Raw genomic sequence first — 21,543 nt, 5'->3', positions numbered from 1 at the left:
CGTTCAGCGTATTACTGGGAGCATCGGGACATTGCTGCGGCCAGTGACATGCTGAGCGCAGAGTGACTCACCGTCCGGCAGAAAGTGGAAGACGTCAGGGACTTGAGAACGGGACAACGATATTAGTGCAAAGCGGAGAACGTAGGAACTGTACTTACAATTGTCATCTGCATCTCCCGCACTACAAGCCAATTCCAATAGGTTAGTGAGGTTGATGCTGATGGCAGATTTGATGTAAGGTCCTTAAAACAAGTCAAAATGAAAGTGAGCTGCAATACCACACACAACCTGAGGACAGGATTGGTGCTGTTTTTTTTTTTTGAAGACATCAGCTCTGTTTTTCTAATCCTGGATAACCTTTTGACTGGAATGGGGATGACTCCCTGTAGTGCCACAAACGCGCATTTAAAAAGGATTTTACCACAAATATTATTTATTCTCTATCTACAGGATAGGGGACAAATGTATGATCAATGGGGCCCAATCCTGTTGCTACTCCCTGCATGACTGTAGTGAGGAAAATCGTAAATAAAGCAGAAGCCACACCATTCAATATGTATGGGGTCGAAGATCAGCGATCATGTGCACAGAGCTTCCCTTCACATAATCTCGCCACTACTGTGAGTTTACTCTTAAAACTGTACAGCAAATGTTCTCCTTAGACAACAGAATAATAATTGTTCCATTTACAGATGGCACCGACTTCTCCAGCGTCACAAGACACAGAGGTCTCCTGACAACAGTATCGTTAACATTAAACAAACAAAATGGTCATTGATTCTTTTAGTAAATTCAATAAGTATATCAATGCTTGAGGTTTCCCGCTAAAAAAGCAGGTTTAATGTGAAATGTTAAATCCCATAATTTTTGAGCTGCATAATGCAAAGGCAGCACTGCAATGCATGACTGGACCAACCAACAAAGGAAGGGAGTCAATGTGCCAAAATATTTGCTACTACAAACTAGGGATGTCCCGCTGCTGATACTGGTATCGGGACGGATACTTGACGGGACCCACGCTGGCAGGTTTCACGAAGGTGCTGAACTATGCAGTGCGCCCAGCAGCTGAGTGCGTGTCATAGCCAGGACCTATGACTAATGCCGAACAACACTGATCGTGGTGATGTCAGGCATTAACCTTTTGGACGCCGCGATCAAAGTTGATCGCAGCAACTAAAAGTCCGAAGTCAACTGCCGGTTAAGCTCAGGGATGCTGATCGGGATTCACCACGGTGAGATCGCGGTGTCCCGTTTAGCTGTGAGGACGGCTGGAGGTCCCTTACCGTGCTCCGTGCCGTCCAATCATCGCTCCTTTACTGCAGCCATCCATGGCAGGCAGTAGTAAAGGAGTGCAGATAACACTGATCAATGCTATGGCATATAATTGATAGGTGTAAGCAATCTACAGAGTGCAAGTAATAGTGCCCAATGGGGACTTTAAAAAAAAAAAAAAAAATTTTTTTATGTGTGAAAAATGTTAAATAAATGTGAATTAACCCCTTCACCAATAAAAGACTGAACCAACACCCCCCTCCCTTTTTTAAATAAAATAATAATAATAGGCCTTCTTCTAATAAAAACACCCCTTTTTCCCATTATAAAATAAATAAATAACTGTCACAAGACATCGAAAAAAGTCTTGGTAATTGGTATCGGCGAGTACTTAAAAAGAAATATTGTTACTTTTACTCTGTCTTTAAGAAAATGGTATCAGGACATCCCTACTACAAACTACATTTTTTAATTGTTCTCATTTGAGATGCATGGAAATTATAACCGTATGACCTCTGAAAACACCTATATTTGTGTGCAAATGTGTGTGTGGAATTTCATCCTATTCTAACTAATAACACTGGCTCAAATTTGATCTCTCCATCAACTGCAACATTTTAGGGGTGCAATGTGCCAACTTGGTGTAAACTGCTTTGGAAGTGTTGCTCATTGTCTCCAAAAACTCCATAACTCCTAAAAACTATAATAGTGTCAATCTTAGCATAAAAAATACACAATAGGGGGAAACAAACTGATGTATTAGAACAAAGGATTCCCATTCCATGCACAGGCCATAACCGCCACCCCAAAGTGCCAAAGCAGAGATGGAAGCAGAAGAAAAATAAAAACTTGTATGAACTGAGCCAAAATTCATGCAGACGTGTGCTTTTCTGATACAATATTATATATCTATATATATAATTAAATAAATAAATAAAAGTCTTTGTGGAAACTTCAGCACCAGATGGCTCCGGTGTGGTGCAATGTAACCCCGAGTGTGCCAAACTGGATCCACATAAACATTTCTCCACTTGGAAACAGCACCCAACACGAGGTCCAGATTTAAGTGCAAGCTACATGGTCTTTATTGCATCATGATATACAAAGCGACGTTTCGGCTACAAGCCTTTTTCAAGCATGAAAAAGGCTTGTAGCCAAAACGTCGCTTTGTATATCATGATGCAATAAAGACCATGTAGCTTGCACTTAAAGCTGGACCTCGTGTTGGGTGCTGTTTCCAAGTGCAGTAAATACACAATTTATACAACACATACATACTATAGGAAACACTCTTTAACCACACTAAATTATACTAACCGTTGTCCTTGCTGCTGTTCTCCTCTATTGTCATTTGCTCTGCCAGTTCAGATAAAGATTCATCTATTGTCTGGCTGCCTCGCAGAGTTAAAGAAAGTCGTCTCTTAAACTTTTTCATGGTTCTGTTTAAAAAAGGAGCAGTGCTCAACAAAGCCTGGAAAAAAAAAAGTAAGAAAACCATTAAGAAACTCAAACTATGAAGACTATCTCAGCAGGAGTTAAAAATAAAATCCATCTTTTATACCCCTCCACAAAAATATTAGTATAACATATAAAAAAAAAAAAAAATTCAACACAAGTTTTACAACACAATAATGCTGTCAATAGACACAGTCAATGAAGTCATAACCAAACCTCTTATATAAAGCAGGCCTAACTGTACATCTATACATAAACACATTAGGAGAAATGTTTATAGTCATAAATAAAGCATAAGCCGTTAAAAGGTTTCATCCAGTGACAAAGCAGATCATTAACAGAAATAAATGGTTAAAGGGGTACTCTGGTGGAATTTTTTTTTTTTTTTTTAATCAACTGATGCCAGAAAGTTAAACAGATTTATAAATTACTTCTATAAAAAAAAAATCTTAATTCTTCCAGTACTTATTAGCAGCTGTATACTACAGAGGAAATTCTTTTCTTTTTGGATTTATTTTCTGTCATGACCACAGTGCTCTCTGCTGACACCTCTGTCCATGTCAGGAACTGTCCAGAGCAGGAGAAAATCCCCATAGCAAACATGCTGCTCTGGACAGTTCCTAAAATGGACAGAGGTGTCAGCAGAGAGCACTGTGGTGGTGACAGAAAATAAATCCCAAAAGAAAAGAATTTCCTCTGTAGTATACAGCCGCTAATAAGTACTAAAATAAAACAAAAGGCAGACAATGCTCCATAGTGTGATACTGTTTCTTGCACAAATTGATAAAGGTGGATGTTGCTCTTACCACAGTAGGTTACACTCCACCAAGCACCACAATGGGACAAGGTGTAAAGAATAAATAGGTGAGGTGTAAGCAGCCACTCCTCGTCTCGTCAGATATAGCTAAAATAACAGTAGAACTCCAAGATGTAGACAGGATACACGGGCACTCGACAACCAGGTAGCAGGATAAAAATGTTTAATCACCCATAATGCAGTGCGTTTCACAGCACAGCTGCTTCATCAGGCATCATGCCTGATGAAGCAGCTGTGCTGTGAAACGCGTTGCATTATGAGTGAGTAAACATTTTTATCCTGCTACCTGGTTGTCGAGCGCCCATGTATCCTGTCTACAACTTGGAGTTCTGCTAATAAGTACTGGAAGGATTAAGAATTTTTAAATAGAAGTAATTTACAAATCTGTTGAACTTTCTGGCACCAGTTGATTTAAAAAAAAAAAAAAAAGTTTTCCACCGGAGTACCCCTTTAAATGCGGTACAACCTTTGCAAGAGCAAAGCGCCTGATGCAGGAACCCAGAATCTAATACCTTGACCTTCACTGCCAAGAACACAGGGCTGAGCACAACAAAATAAACTAACAGCTCATTCCGGCCACAGTGAATGTTACCAAGCAGCAAAAAAGCTACGACCTTTACCCACTTATCAAAATACAAAGGTTGTTTGCAGAATAGGAGGCAGAGCTCCCTGCACCAAATAGGTACAGTACTTATCTGTAGTAAAATAAAAAACCTGCAATAATGTAAAGCAACTGCCCTGAAGAGGTCACAGCCCAGGCATATAATCTTGGATTTTTTTTTTTTTAATAGTGTGAAGCCCTTAAGTGTTGCCTAAATAAAGTGCCATAAGATGCTGGGCTCTGGAATGCCAGTGACCTTGGCATTCAGGTCATTGTATACTTGCGGGTAGGAAGCAGCCTCTTGACTGTAGGATGCAGTGATGGCATCAGTTATGACAGGATTTTACACATGCACACCATTTATATGATCCAGGCATCTAAACAACGAAGATACTGCTATCTAAACTCACTGTAAACACACAGGACAGAGAAGATCATTTGTTTTACAGTGAGTTGCACAAGTCGAAACAGCGATGAATTGTATATTACATAATATTACACTATTGCTTTCCAACTTCTCATAGTATATTCTAGTATTGTGCAGTCAGATTTATGACTGGTTAAAGGGAAACTGACACTTCTCTGAATATACAGGTGGTTAGTGTGGGTGATCCTGAGTAAAATGATGTATTCCTTACCGCAATCCATTCAGCCGATCCAGCGATATAGCCCAATTTTGTTATATGCAAATTAATTCTTCCTGCACTGGAGGCGGGTTTGAAGATTACCTGCACCTCAGACACCATTCCATTGGTCCAGTACCCGTCGCCCTGCTTACGGATATATACTAGGGCTGGGCGGTATGACCAAATGTTTGTGTCACGGTATTTTTTAAACTTTTGGCGGTTCCACGGTATATAACGGTATTTCCTAGCCCCCCCCCCCATATTAATTATCAGCCCACATCCCCATCGGGGTAAATACTCACATATCACCCGCATGCGCTGCCCTCCTTGTTGCGGGCCGCTGGCGCTGACACTCTATACTGTGCGGTATTCCTATGCCCGGGCTGCAAAAGGTAAACAAAATAAACTTTAACGCACCTACGTCGGCCTTACGCTGGGGGCGGGAACGTCGGACAGCCATCAGCCTATCACCGGTGGCAGCGATGTCCCGCCTAGGCCGGTGATAGTCTGAGTCCACTGTCATGTAAGGAGCTCTGGCCGGCTTCTTACATGACAGTACGTTTAACCTATCACTGGCCGAGGCGGGACATGGCTGCGGCTGGTGATAGGCTGACGGCTGTCCGACGTTCCCGCCCCCAGGAAACAAGTGAGGCCGGTACTGGAGGTGAGTTAAAGATTATTTTGTTTATTTTTTGCAGCCCGGGCATTGGGATACCGCACATTATAGAGCAGTGGTCTCCAACCTGCGGACCTCCAGATGCTGCATAACTACAACTCCCAGCATGCCCGGACAGCCAACGGCTGTCCGGGCATGCTGGGAGCTGTAGTTTTGCAACATCTGGAGGTCCGCAGGTTGGAGACCACTGGTATAGAGTGTCAGCGCCGGTGACCGCAACAAACAGGACGAGGAGGGCAGCGCACGTGGTTGACATGTGAGTAGTACACTAATGGGGACAGCGCTGGGCTAATAATTAATTGGGGGGGGGGGGGGCAGAACAGCGCTCGCAGGCCACATAGGATTAGTTCACCGATGTGGGGACAGCACAGCGCTGGGTTGATTCATTCCCGAGGGGGAGGGGCCAAACCGGTATTGCGGTATGGGTTCAAATTCATATCGTGCAGCACAAAAATTTCGGTATTCGGTATGAACCGGTATACCGCCCAGCCCTAATATATACTTACTTATATTTACTCTCCTTAATGAGCAGGGCAGCATGAACGGGCCCCAGGGGACAGAGTTAGAGGTGAAGATAGTCAACAGAATATAGAATTTCTTTCTCACTGTGCACTGAAAATAAAGCATGCATATTCACCTTCACCAATTCATTTCCTTCCCCAGTCCCCAATGTGGTCCTCTTCTCCTCCCAATCATTGGGCTTAGCAGGCTGTTACTGTCCGCATGAAATGCCGAGACCGTAGTATTGGAAAAAGGAAAGGGAACGGTGGAGGCAAGTATGTATTTTCAATGCACCAAAAGTATTTTTTCTACACAAACGTCTTTAAGGCTGGTGTCTCCCACCATTTTTATTTTTTTTATATAAAATATTTTTTTTTATAACAAAAGACAGGAGTGAATTCGAAAAGGCTTATACAGCTCCTTCCTGCTGAAACCACCTCTGGCACGGGCTCAAAAAAATTACATAAAAAATGCAACTTAAAAAATGTTGTGTGAGACATCAGTCTTAGGGTGCATGCACACCCACGTTTTTGCTATACGGTTCCAGTATACGGTTTCAAGTTAAAAACCGTACGGAACCATATAGAAAACCGTATGCACTCACTTAACATTGTAAACCATATGTGAAAGCCATCATCCGGTTTAGTCTGTTTTCTTTTTACCTGTACTCAAAAGCGTAGTCTACCACATTTTTTGGTCCGGGTGAAAAAAACTGTATTAAACCTTATACTTTTTTTTATTTTTTTAAACATGGGAGTCAATGGGAACCATACAGAACCATACGTGCGTATGGTTCCATCCGGTTTTCGACTTTGCACAATTTTTTTTTCTTGGAGTTTAAACAAGTGAAACTTTATTCAAAATGGATTGAAACGTTAAAAACTTGTATGTTGTTTTTCTTAAAAAAAACGATGCAACCGGACATCATTTTTTAAACTGTATACGGTTTTTAACCGTATACGGGTTGAAATTTGTACACACGTTTTGATACACTTTAGTCCGGTTTTGAGGAATCTGTATTTCATCAAAAACCTGATACGGGAACTCTGTATTGCAAAAACGTGGTGCACAATATTTGGTATTTTTGTGGTGCTAAAAAGCAACTAAAACTTATGTTTCGTCTCATTCATTTAACCCCTTAAGGACTCAGCCCATTTTGGCCTTAAGGACTCAGACAATTTAATTTTTACGTTTTCATTTTTTCCTCCTCGCCTTCTAAAAATCATAATTCTTTTATATTTTCATCCACAGACTAGTATGAGGGCTTGTTTTTTGTGCGACCAGTTGTCCTTTGTAATGACATAACTCATTATATCATAAAATGTATGGCGCAACCAAAAAACACTATTTTTGTGGGGAAATTAAAACTAAAAACGCAATTTTGCTAATTTTGGAAGGTTTTGTTTTCACGCCGTACAATTTATGGTAAAAGTGACGTGTGTTCTTTATTCTGAGGGTCAATACGATTAAAATGATACCCATTATTACATACTTTTATATTATTGTTGCGCTTAAAAAAAATCAAACTTTTTAACCAAATTAGTACGTTTATAATCCCTTTATTTTGATGACCTCTAACTTTTATTTTTCCGTATAAGCGGCGGTATGGGGGCTCATTTTTTGCGCCATGATCTGTAATTTTTTTTGATACCACATTTGCATACAAAAAAACTTAATACATTTTTTATAATTTTTTTTTAAATAAAATGTATTAAAAAAGTAGGAATTTTGGACTTTTGAAATTTTTTTTCGTTCACGCCGTTCACCGTACGGGATCATTAACATTTTATTTTAATAGTTCGGACATTTACGCACGCGGCGATACCAAATATGTCTATAAAAAATGTTTTTTTACGCTTTTTGGGGGTAAAATAGGAAAAAACGGACGTTTTACTTTCTTATTGGGGGAGGGGATTTTTCACTTTTTTTTTACTTTTACATTTTTTTTTACACTTGAATAGTCCCCATAGGGGACTATTCATAGCAATACCATGATTGCTAATACTGATCTGTTCTATGTATAGGACATAGAACAGATCAGTATTATCGGTCATCTCCTGCTCTGGTCTGCTCGATCACAGACCAGAGCAGGAGACGCCGGGAGCCGCACGGAGGAAGGAGAGGGGACCTCCGTGCGGCGTTATGAATGATCGGATCCCCACAGCAGCGCTGCGGGCGATCCGATCGTTCATTTAAATCGCGAACCGCCGCAGAAGCCGGGATCTGTATTGATCCCGGCACCTGAGGGGTTAATGGTGGACGCCCGCGAGATCGCGGGCGTCGGCCATTGCCGGCGGGTCCCTGGCTGCGATCAGCAGCCGGGATCAGCCGCGCATGACACGGGCATCGCTCCGATGCCCGCGGTTATGCTTAGGACGTAAATGTACGTCCTGGTGCGTTAAGTACCGCCTCACCAGGACGTACATTTACGTCCTGCGTCCTTAAGGGGTTAAGCTTGTTTCGGAAACCAAAGTTCGCCACTAATATTAGATATTTCTCTGTAAACTGACAATTTTCACAAAATTCACAACCAGTTTAACATGGGAAATCTTGACAATCCCAAATATCTTCCAAGAGGGAAGGAAACAAGTGTTTGACATGCTAAACGTTAATCGTTTATGTCCTATTTGTTCTCTATTTTGTTTCTCCAGGAAATAAGTGGCATCACATGTGTCTTATGTGCTTCCTCTAATGAAATAGAAGGCAACCCCTATACACACTGCATTTCTTCCCACAGTGAAGTAACATGGGCATAAAAAATGTTGTTTACACCTATTGTTCAAAATGAATAAATGTTTTTATAATGCACTGTTAGAACTGGATTCATCCACAACAACGCAGCATATCTTATCTCTGGTAATTTACAGAACGGCCACTAGTGAATGAATGCTTCAGTATTTAGACAGTGAACCCCAATTCTCCATAGGTCCAAAACACTTCTTCTATCAAGATAGATGTCCAGTACAAAATCTTCACTGCAGTCTACTCTGACAATACAGAGGGGGAGATGTATCAAAACTTTTGCAGGGGAAAAGTGGACCAGTTGCCTATTCACTTCTTTAGAGGGGTTATCAAGTGCAGGGGTGTGGAAATTTAATAAACTACTTGTCCGGGCCAATTTTCACTTTTACACTCATTTTTTCCTCCTCGCCCTATAATAGCCATAACTACCTACTATAATGATACCTTTTCATTTTTCCATAACATATTCTCCAAAACAAAAACATATCAAATGTAAAAGATAATTATGCATATTTGGTGGTTTTCTTTTCTACGCCATTTACCTTGTGGTTGAGCTAACATGTTTTTATACTTTAGGCCAGCCATATTACAGCAATACCAGATTTGTATAGTTTACGTCATGTTTTATCAATTAAAAAAAAAATCTGAACTTTCTATTTTTTTTAATTGCCATTTCTGACCACTGTAGCTTTAAAAAGTATTTTTTTTGCATATGAGGCTGTATTTTTTTTTTGCACCATAATCTGTTTTTTTGGATTGCAGGGCGATCCACCCCACCAGGGAGCATTCACAAGTCAGCTTTGACAGCGGCGATCTAAAGGTTTAATAGCCAGCCGCATGGTGGCTATTAGCGGTGGCCCCCAGCAACTGAAACAGCTTGGGGCTGCAGAGTACAGAGTGGGCTCGAGTCAGGAGCCCACTCCATACACCCCTCTGAGCGCTGCCGCGCTTGTCAGGGGCTTTCAGGTCCGGCCCTGAAAGAGCCTGAAAAATTCCCCTGCCCGGTGCCTGGAACTGGATTGTCCTGGGCGTCGAGCGATAGGAATTCCACATACCTGCAGTGGCAGTGTTTATTATATAAAATATGCTTATTCGGCAATACATAAAACAAATTAAACTTTTACTTGCCTCCAGCGCTTCCCTGCTGCCTCTAGTATCTAGGTCCCTGGTGAGATCCTCTTCCCGTCTCCTGGGCCCAATAGGTCTCATTACAGCTCAGGAAATCACCGGCCGCAGCAATGTTCTGCCGCAAACAGTGATTGGCTGAACGACAGGGTGACATACTGGGCCCAGGTCTTTTTCCTGGTGCCTGGGCCCAATGTGCTATACTGCCACTAAGCCAATACAAGGCTGGACATCATTAAGCTCAGCGATTCACAGAGCTGCAGTGTAGTGTATTGGCCACCAGGGACACCAGAAGCACTGTGGGAGCGCTGGAGGAGAGTCAAAATTTTATTTTTATGTATTGCAGAATGGGCATAGTTCACAAAAACTCCTCCTCACACCAGATCACTTCTTTTATTTTTCAGAGGCCTTTTAAAAACTTAAAAGGGTTCTCTCTTTTCCTCTGCTCAGTTTTCTCAAACTGTTCTATATCATGCATCAGCCTAGAAATGCTTGGAATAAATGTGTCCCTATGCTGATGGGCACAGTATGTAGGAAAAATCTCAGAATCTCATAGACTAGTGACACGTTAGAACAAAATTAAAAACATAAAATAAAAAGGGAATGTGTACCTTCAGAAGCCCTTTACAATGGATTGATAAATAGAGAAGCTATCACTAAATGATGAATAAATGGGTTTTTCCTCCTGGACTTCCATGTACAGGGGAGTCTGGTTACTACAGTCAGCACTTATTCTGAACAGTATCTTTTCACTGCTCTGCAGGGTCTTGTGATCGCACTCTATTTTCTTTGATGTAATGTTAATTTGCTAATTCATCCTGAGTGGCTCATTACCCTACATTAATTCACCAGCATAGTCATTTCTTACTGCCGCCATTCATGGCAGACATTTCCCCAATTAGGTACTTAGAAACACTCATTACTGATAGAAGAACATTGCATCTGCCCATCACTCTGTTTTCATGATGAGGTAAAGGTGAAGAGGCATTGCGTTTATAATGTTGTCCATACCCCCATCTTCCTGACATATCTTATAAAAGCACAAAACTGCAAACTAATCAAGTAGGGTGCCGGGCACACTTTGTCTCCACTTTGTGCATACACCGAGAAAAGCTCTCGATACATACGCTAAACAGAGGCTGTAACAGATGCCACACAGTGGCATCTGCCACCCATTGGCTATCAAGGCATCTGTGTAATGGATAACTCCGGAAAAATATAAAAAACTTCTACAGCACACAAGGTCCCAAGTACAAGGGCAACATCAAGAGTTCGGCCACAGCCTCATTGATAGTTAGGCTCCTTTCACACTGCCGTCGGGACCAGTCACTAAAGGGTCCGTCAGGCTCTATTTTTTTTTTTAATTTTGGCCCATTACCTGACAGGTGCCAGCGGGTCCCATTCACTATGATGGGACCAGTTATTTATTAGCTTCGCGTAGCGCGAGAAAAATTTGTGCAAGCACAAATTTTTCTCACGCTATTAGAGATCTTATAATAACGGGCTTCACACTGCCGAAGACAAAGGGCAGTGTGAAAGCAGCCTAAGAAAGACATGCAGTGGCATTCATCACCCATAGATTATCATCAGTATAAATCCATGTTAAAATAACTATTTTTTCCTTAAATGGGCACTGTCAGTTTCAAAAACTTTTTATACGTTGTAAATCTTGGCAAAACATTAACCTTTCTTATATGCTTCATTAAAAAAATGTATTTCCTTTTCATAGAAATCATGGCATATAAAATCATAGCTGTGTCCAAGCTGAGGAGTGCCATCAGACAGGAGAGAGATCGCTGAGGAGTGCCATCAGACAGGAGAGAGATCACAGTGGAGTGCTATTAGACAGGAGAGAGCACAGAGGAGTGCTATAAAACAGGAGAGAGCACAGAGGAGTGCCATCAGACAGGAGAGAGATCGCTGAGGAGTGCCATCAGACAGGAGAGAGATCGCTGAGGAGTGCCATCAGACAGGAGAGAGACCACAGCGGAGTGCTATTAGACAGGTGAGAGCGCAGAGGAGTGCTATAAAACAGGAGAGAGCACAGAGTAGTCCTATCAGACAGGAGAGAGATCGCTGAGGAGTTACATCAGACAGGAGAGAGATCGCTGAGGAGTGCCATCAGACAGGAGAGAGATCACAGAGGAGTGCCATTAGACAGGAGAGAGATCACAGTGGATTGCTATCAGACAGGAGAGATCACAGAGGAGTGCTATCAGACAGGAGAGAGCACAGAGCAGTCCTATTAGACAGGAGAGAGCACAGAGGAGTGCCATCAGACAGGAGAGAGCACAGAGGAGTGCTATCAGACAGGAGAGAGCACAGAGGAGTCCTATCAGACGGGAGAGAGCACAGAGGAGTGCTAGCTCACCCTCACTTACTGGACTTTGTCCATGCCTCTGCTTCAGCTTGGACAGAGCCATGATTTTATAAGCCAGGATTTCTATAAAAAGGAAATAACATTTTCTTATGAAGTATATTAGAAAGGTTAATGTTGTGCCAAGACACACAACATTTAAAAAGTTTTTTAATCTGACCGTGCCCATTTAAGTATTAGGGTTTATTTATGTTGCTGTTTTTATGTTGCAGTTTTAACAACATGTTTTCAGAAACTGTGGCAAAAGCTGTAACATTACCTTGATGTGTGAACAAATCCTTTGATGCTGTTCAGCTGTTCTCCAGATGCACTGTTTAAAGTAGTGTATCCCAATCAGTGTGTGTTCATAAAGGCTACAGCTCAAAGCATGGCCGGACAGCAACAGCTCAAGGCACACTGGTTGGGAAATATTGGTCTAAAGGAAATCCAAATTTGCCTGAAATCAGCATTATGCGTAATTTTTAAGGCAACATCTCTCTTCTTCCTCCTTGCTTTGCACTGCAGCAATGCCTGTTGAGACTAGTTTCAAAAACTGTACAAGCGCAAATTGTCTGTTCCAACACCAAGATCTAAGTTAGGACTTAAGATACAAAAGATATATGATCAACTAAACCACTAAAAAATAAAAAAAATAATGTTGCCAGGTAATGGGCACACTTATACTAAGCAAACCAAGTTATGGGGGTTTGAGAAATTGCAGGGATTTTGAACTGGTAGAAGAAACTCTGGCTGAAAGGCAATGTTTTCCTTGCAGATCTGGCTGATAAAGATCACTGGCAATGATCAAGAATAACGTGACTTGAAACGGAAGAAGTGACTACAGAACATGTAAGCCAAACATACAACGGTACAGCAACATATTGGCAGCAAGGATTCAGTGCGCTAAATGACAATTCTTTTGTTTATAGCTATAGAACCATTTTAGCTTATGTAAATTTCTTTCAACCAGGAAGCTGGCTGGATGTATTTGCCAAATAATCGGTGACCAGGTTTATCGAGGATACAGTTTATTAAGGATGTTTAAATGCACTAAACACCAATATAGATAAATGTTTTATATACAAGAAAAAAATTGTAATAAGATTGTGGCAATTGAGTTCCAAAAAAAAAAAAAAAAAAAAGGGAGGTAAAAATATGTAAAGGCAAGACAGGGACAAACATCCAGGGAGTATATCAATAAGCACAATGCTAGGTGGGCCAGCTGTTTCCTGACTATGACAGATCTGAATGTGCTTGAAAACACAAAAATGAAACCGTGACTCATAGTACATCTTTAATATGGCCTCTCCAATAGTAGTCCTATGTCTACTCTATTCACTTCAATATTTTCAATAAACGGCAAACAAGGGTAACATTCATTTAGTTCAAGATGCCCACTTCAGAAGACATTTACAAGTGAAATTTGAAAAAACTCCCAGCATACTTATACACAGTGAATTGTAAGATTCTAAGTTCTCGCATGCAGGGCCCTCACGGGACATCGCTGCGGCCTCACGGAACATAGCTGCGGCCGGGGATGGGCTGAAGCGCTGTGTGACGTACCGGGCTAAGGGAAGTAGGTAGTAGACAGCCCGACCGATCGGCTGTTGCGGAACTCCGGGGGAATGTAGGAAGGTAAGTGAAAGTTTGTTTCTCCGGGCAGGATGGAATAGGAAGAGTCCGCACAGGACATCTCCTATAAACTTTTATTCAAACTTCTTATTTTTTTACACTTTAATGATTCCTCCTAAAAGTCTAATAGATTCCTCATACAGATCAATAGTTTTATTGAACTCCATTGATCCATGTGCTCTGCGATCCATTGATAGAGCGCTACAGGGGTGTGGGTTGGGTGATCCACCCCACTAGCCCACCAGGGAGCATTCACATGTCCCTTTAGAAGCCGCTGTCAGCTTTGACAGCAGTGATCTAAAGGGTTAATAGCCATGGCTATTAGGGGCAGCTCTCGGCTACTGAAATCAGAGTACGGAGCAGGCAGGAGTCAGGAGGCCGCTCCATACAGACTGCAGAGCCCCGCCGCACTTGTCAGGTCCGGCCCTGCTTGCCCAAAGCCGGGCTAAGGGCTGGAAAAATTCACCTGCCCGGCACCTAGAACTGCATGTCCCGGGCGTCGGGTGATAAAAATTCCACATCCCTGTAATGTCCAATAATGGTCTCTATTGCTACCCTCATAATTGTAAAGTGCTGCAGCATTTGTTGGCGCTATAGAAATAAACTTCATTATTAGATTGCTGACACAACCACGGCAAAAATGAGGCTGTGTGCAAATGGCACCTTTTATCTAGGGTTTCATAATAATCCAGAAAAATCTATAAAGACGGATACCATGTCCACCCCTTTAGATGTGACAAGCAAAACATTAAGTGAATTCTTGGCAGTGGCTTCTCAAATTTGTCTGTCTAAACATTCTCCCAGATCTTTCACCAATATATCATATAAAAGTAATTTTCCCACTAGAGGATCAGAAGGCATAGCGGAATCATGGAAATAACACCTTTCCCTCATTGCGCCAAAAGCAAATCCGTACATAGTTTGTCATCAGTTGGATCTGAAGCACTTAGGGTAAGCCTAGGGGAGAAGAAATCACTAAATTTGTTAGCTTTAAACTTTAATATTTATGCTTTGATGGTTTAAACAGGCACTGTCATTTAGAGAAACGTAACCGTATTAAATAGATAACATACAGTCATGGCCGTAAATATTGGCACCTCTGAAATTTTTCTAGAAAAATAAGTATTTCTCACAGAAAAGGATTGCAGTAACACATATTTTGCTATAAACATGTTTATTCCCTTTGTGTTTCTTGTAACTAAACCAAAAAAGGGAGGAAAAAAAGCAAATTGGAGATAATGTCACACCAAAATCCAAAAATGGTCTGGACAAAATTATTGGCACCCTTTCAAAATTGTGGATGAATAAGATTATTTCAAGCATGTGACGTTCCTTTAACCCCTTAAGGACTCAGGGTTTTTCCGTTTTTGCACTTTTGTTTTTTCCTCCTTACCTTTTAAAAATCATAACCCTTTCAATTTTCCACCTAAAAATCCATATTATGGCTTATTTTTTGCGGCGCCAATTCTACTTTGCAGTGACATTAGTCATTTTACCCAAAAATGCACGGTGAAACGGGAAAAAAAATCATTGTGCGACAAAATCGAAAAAAAACGCCATTTTGTAAATTTTGGGGGCTTCCGTTTCTACGCAGTGCATATTTCGGTAAAAATTACACCTTATCATTATTCTGTAGGTCCATACGGTTAAAATGATACCCTACTTATATAGGTTTGTCGTACTTCTGGAAAAAATCATAACTACATGCAGGAAAATTTATACGTTTAAAAATGTCATCTTCTGACCCCTATAACTTTTTTATTTTTCCACGTATAGGGCGGTATGAGGACTCATTTTTTGCGCCGTGATCTGAAGTTTTTATTGGTATGATTTTTGTTTTGATCTGACTTTTTGATCACTTTTTAATGTTATAAAAAGTTACCAAAATACGCTTTTTTGGACTTTGGAATTTTTTTGCGCGTACGCCATTGACTGTGCGGTTTAATTAACAATATATTTTTATAGTTCGGACATTTACGCACGCGGCGATACCACATATGTTTATTTATTTTTTTTTTTTACACTTTTATTTTTTTTATGGGAAAAGGGGGGTGATTCAAACTTTTATTAGGGAAGGGGTTAAATGACCTTTATTAACACTTTTTTTTAACTTTTTTTTTGCAGTGTTATAGGTCCCATAGGGACCTATAACACTGCACACACTGATCTCTCATCCTGATCACAGGCGTGTATTAACACGCCTGTGATCAGCATTATCGGCGCTTGACTGCTCCTGCCTGGATCTCAGGCACGGAGCAGTCATTCATCGATCGGACACCGAGGAGGCAGGTAAGAGCCCTCCCGGTGTCCGATCAGCTGTTCGGGACGCCGCGATTTCACCGCGACGGTCCCGAACAGCCCAACTGAGCAGCCGGGATACTTTCAGTTTCACTTTAGAAGCGGCGGGTCAGCTTTGACCGCCGCTTCTAAAGGGTTAATACCGCACATCGCCGCGATCGGCGATGTGTGGTATTAGCCGCGGGTCCCGGCCGTTGATTAGCGCCGGGACCCACGCGATATGATGCGGGATCGCGGCGTGATCCCGCTTCATATCGCGGGAGCCGGCGCAGGACGTAAATATACGTCCTGCGTCGTTAAGGGGTTAAACTCACCTGGGGCAAGTAACAGGTGTGGGCAATATATAAATCACACCTGAAAGCAGATAAAAAGGAGAGAAGTTCACTTAGTCTGCATTGTGTGTCTGGGTGTGACACACTAAGCATGGACAACAGAAAGAGGAGAAGAGAACTGTCTGAGGACTTGAGAACAAAATTGTGGAAAAATATCAAATCTCAAAGGTTACAAGTCCATATCCAGAGATCTAGATTTGCCTTTGTACACAATGTACAACATTATCAAGAAGTTTGCAACCCATGGCACTGTAGCTAATCTCCCTGGTCATGGACAGAAGAGAAAAATAGATTAAAGGTGTCAACGCAGGATTGTCTGGATGGTGGATAGGCAGCCCCAAACAAGTTCCAAAGATATTCAAGCTGTGTTGCGGGCTCAGGGAGCATCAGTGCGAACTATTCATCGACATTTAAATGAAATTAAATGCTATGCCAGGAGACCCAGGAGGACCCCACTGCTGACACATAGACCTAAAAAAAAGCAAGACTACATTTTGCCAAAAAGAACTTGAGTAAGCCAAAATCCTTCTGGGAAAACATCTTGTGGACAGATGAGACCAAGATAGAGCTTTTTGGTAAATCACATCATTCTACTGTTTACCGAAAACAGAATGAGGCCTACAAAGAAAAGAACACAGTACCTACAGTGAAATACGGTGGAGGTTCAAAGATGTTTTGGGGTTGTTTTGCTGCCTCTGGCACTGGGTACCTTGAATGTATACAAGGCATCATGAAAACTGAGGATTACCAACGGATTTTGGGTCGCACTGTACAGCCCAGTGTCAGAAAGCTGGGTTTGTGTCCGAGATCTTGGGTCTTCCAGCAGGACAATGACCCCAAACATATGTCAAAAAGCACCCAGAAATGGATGGCAACAAAGTGCTGGAGAGTTCTGAAGTGGCAGCAATGAGTCCAGATCTAAGTCCCATTGAACACCTGTAGAGAGATCTTTAAATTGCTGTTGGGAAAAGGTGCCCTTCCAATAAGAGAGACCTGGAGCAGTTAGCAAAGGAAGAGGGGTCCAATATTCGGTCTGAGAGGTGCAAGAAGCTTATTGTTATAGGAAGCGACTGATTTCAATAATTTTTTCCAAAGGGTGTGCAACCAAATATTAAGTTAAGGGTGCCAATAATTTTGTCCAGACCATTTTTGGAGTTTGGTGTGACATTATGTCCAATTAGCTTTTTTCCTCCCTTTTTTTGTTTAGTTCAAAAACACACAAAGGGAATAAAAACAGGTGTATAGCAAAATATGTGTTACTGCAATCACTTTCTGTGATAAATACTTAATTTTCTTGAAAAATGTCATTTCAAATTTACAGCCAAGACTGTAAACACACACTATATACAATATATATATATATATATATATAGTGTGTGTTTGTGTTTTAAAAATACATAAGTCTGTTAAATTGTGTAAACTTTTTTATTTGCTACCAATAGGTGCACCCCCTTGTGTTCAGTTTTGTATTGCCGGCTGCTATTCTCTCTTTATCTAGATGGCAGTCGTGCCAAGGCAAAGTCTGTAAAGGAAGGGAGGGGAGGGAGGGAGGGAAAAGAAGGGCTCTGTTTGTGCACCTCAGATCAGTGGTTCTCAACCTGGGGTACAAGTACCCCCAGGGGTCATTAACAGTTCTCCATGGGGGTACTTCGGAAAAAAAAAAAAATCAGTAATGGCAGCCACAGCCACTGGATACTGGTCTGGACCACTTGGAAAGAAATGGTAGGCTGACATCACTGCACCAAGGAGCAGAGCAGAACAACAGCAAAGGGGAAGCGCGGGCACTGGACTGCTGTGGGCAGTAACTACCATCAGCTTTGTTGCTCCATTGCCCCTGCAGAACGGGGACCTATTGCTATGAGCCATAGCAATAGGTCCCCAGACCAGAGGAGCACTAAAGCGGGACAGTATGGTGGCCTACAACTATATATGGGGGGCAGTTTGGGGGACTACAGCTATATTTGGGGGCACAGAGGGGACCTAACAACTTTATGGGGAAGCAAAGCAGGTGCTATTACTGTGTGAGACAATAAACATAGCGAGTTTGTAAATAGGTGGGTACTGTACTGCAGAAAAGAGCCTAAAATGTTTGTTTGGCTGGTTCTGTGTAGAAGTCTTGAATGGGAGAAATCTTAATGGGGGTCTAGGCCAGATAGTGAAGAAAAAAATAAATAAAAAATAAAAACTCTGTTTAGAGAAGACATCACCCGTAAATCGGGGGACTAGGGAGATAGGGATAGGAACCTCCTGTTAGAGGATAGTAAAGCATAAGAATTATACTATTATCATTACAAAATGTCTCTAATATGGGGGTACAATTTTTTGGGAATGGGCTATCAAGGGGTATCCAGGCAAAACAATAACTACCTCAGACACAGCTCAGTGAACAGCCCATGGCGCAGCTATTTGACAGGCTAAGTAGCATGGGTCTAATAGCACATCAATCACATGAAATAGGTGGCTCCATCCTCACTTTCATGCCGATATCCACCCTGTACAACATACACAGTACTGCTATAGTCCCCTTACTTCAATTCAGACAGCTTTGAAAGTTTACAAAGGGAAGATGCTTCTTATACTGAGCACAGGACCTCTCTATGGACACGCTGATGCATTGCATTGTTGTAATTTTGAGGACTTCCTTAGGAGGTATACACTAATCTGTCACGCATGCAGTAAACTATGCAAACTTGTAAATCGACCCTTCAAAAGTTGGTTTCTTCACGGTCACTTAACATGTCAGATGACAACTGAATGCTTCTATACAGTAAATCCAACCCCCTGCACAAAATTTACAGCAGATCAGGCTTTTCATTCTACTCCTACTCTTAAAATGGCCCAATAAGTTCATGATGAAACATAAAAGACATTCCCAACAGACCAAAAAACCAAGGCGATGCTCCAAAACATGAATCAGTTAAACCCAGAAGGAGTAAATAAAGCTGTAAATACCCTTGACAATGTAGTTACAGATAAGAAGGTAAAAACTATTTTTATTTAAAATATTAAAAGGCCAAACAAAAAACAGTTTGTTAAACAGTGAATGCAAAGCAGCATGGAAAACAGCTGAAAAGTAGTGGAATAGATACCCAAATAATACCAGTCCAAGGGACATTCTGGGAATTATGGAATCAAATGGGCACATTCTGCAAAACAACCTTCAAGTCCAAAATCTCAACATTTGGCTACAATATTTCAAGGACAGATGTTGCAAAATAAGAACAAAGACTAGAACAAAAACTATGAAACTAAAAAGCTCGGGAGGAAAAAGAACCTCAAGGATTACAAAAAACCCTGGGATACAGCAAATCAAAAACTACATGAAATGGCGAATCTCATAGGGGAGATCAAAACATGTCCAGAGGAAACATTGCTGAGTTGCCCATAGCAACCAATCAGATCGCTTCTTACATTTTTCAGAGGCCTTTTCAAAAATGAAAGAAGCAATGTGATTGGTTGCTATGGGCAACTCAGCAACTTTTCCTCTGGACAGGCCTTGATAAATCTACCCCATAAGGTGTACTAAAGCCAGGAGCCTAGATCGTATGCTACCAGAAATAATTACATACAGCCCACCAAAAATACAGGCTACAACAAGTCAGTTTATCATCGTGCCGAGTCCCAGCACTACCTATCTGAAACCAAAGCCACAAAAAGTAGGGATAGGTACAACCTGACAAACTACCAAAGGATATGTGGCGGCATCATACAGTGAATAAGAGTGCCCTGTGCTTTTTTTATATGGCACAATGTACTGCATAACCAATCACAACTTCAAGAACCACATCCATAGTGCAAAGCTTGGAAGGATAAACACCTGTTTTGTGGACTTCATAAGGCACCCACGCCTATTTCTGAAACAGCTGGAGAAGGAAATAAGAGGGAAATGAAGGTAAATTGAAGAAGAATGGTTCAATACCTGCAAAGCCAACAAGTTAGATGGGGCTGCAGCCAAAGGTTATCCTTAATGTTATGCAGAGGACCTTCTGCTGTTATCACCAAGATTGCTAATTCTGAAAAAAACAGTACCAACTAGATACTACTCATCAATCCAAATCGGGCACCATATGTAAACAAAATTCACATCTCCCCTGTGTTAGGTGCGATATGACCTCCCGATGGGTAGTGGTGCATGAAGGTGCGGGTCTGACAAACGGGGAGATACATACAAGTGTCACTGCCCTCGCCCTCTCCCCCATGTCCATACCCACTAATCTCAAGAACTAGTAAATCTAAATGGAAAACCTGCCACCTATCTGACCCATGTAAATGTATCTTTAGATTTAAGTACGGTACAACAGCCTGATACAAGAAAACTATTTACCCTGTCTGCCTAATGGCCATCTTAATGTTTCTTTAACTTCTCAGTAAATGTAAATGGCTGCTTAGATGCAGTGCCAAGCTGAAGACGTCCTCCAACCGGTGCCCTGCCAGTCACTGATGCAGATACTCTAAGTATAAAGCCCCATTTGCACTGTGGGCATTATTTATGCTTATTTTACTATGTAGGTTACGGTAATTAACAAAAATGTCAGAATAAGAGGAAATCAAAGCTCCACTTCTTACAAGCTTTTATAACTTTCTTTTAATATAGCATTTGACTTGATGGTTGATCTTGGGATATCAGTATTATACAACACTGGAAAATGTCTCGATATCTTTTCATTTTGGTAGCACAAGCCCATTTTTTGCGTTTGAAATCCGGCCTTTGAAGCATTTCATATTATTCTGCCTATGACGCCAAAAGGGCAGCTGTGTGTCACTACCAGATGGCGCTTCTGCTTTCTCTGCTACTAATTAAAGTCTTTAAAGCTCCAACATGCCAGCGAGCCAAAGAAAGGGAAGATTGTGGAGTTTTATTCAGACTGGCTGTTCTCTTTAGTTGCCAGTCTATGGTCTGTACTGTATGTATACCGTCATGTCAAAGCTTATATACAGATAAAGGGGATTTAAAAAAAAAAAAGATCCCACATCTACTAATTCCTTTACTGAAAAAAGACCTAATATAATAATCTGGTACAAACGTTAAGAGCGGTTTTTAGGCCAGGAGAATGGACAAAAATTTCCACCAGTTTTGTGACGAAAAAGCTGCAAACTATAATACACATCA

At 41.4% G+C, this 21,543-nt stretch overlaps 1 protein-coding gene across 3 annotated transcripts in view; it reads right to left on the bottom strand.

Annotated features, from left to right (window-relative positions):
- Nucleotides 1-21,543, bottom strand: part of CDK17 (cyclin dependent kinase 17) — a 170,958-nt gene that overhangs the window by 72,989 nt on the left and 76,426 nt on the right. For 2 of the 3 annotated variants that reach the window (XM_056574484.1, XM_056574485.1), the window contains one exon: nucleotides 2,590-2,743. The exons of the other annotated variant lie outside the window; for it this stretch is intronic. In XM_056574484.1, the coding sequence (XP_056430459.1) occupies nucleotides 2,590-2,707 (118 nt within the window). In that variant the 5' untranslated portion in view covers nucleotides 2,708-2,743. The remainder of the gene's footprint in view (nucleotides 1-2,589; nucleotides 2,744-21,543) is intronic. 3 annotated transcript variants of the gene reach the window in all.

The sequence above is a fragment of the Hyla sarda genome, chromosome 4 (assembly GCF_029499605.1).
Source record: "Hyla sarda isolate aHylSar1 chromosome 4, aHylSar1.hap1, whole genome shotgun sequence".
Lineage (NCBI taxonomy): Eukaryota > Metazoa > Chordata > Amphibia > Anura > Hylidae > Hyla > Hyla sarda.
Note: the sequence above shows the minus strand (reverse complement) of the source record. Positions and strands in the feature narration are given on the sequence as shown.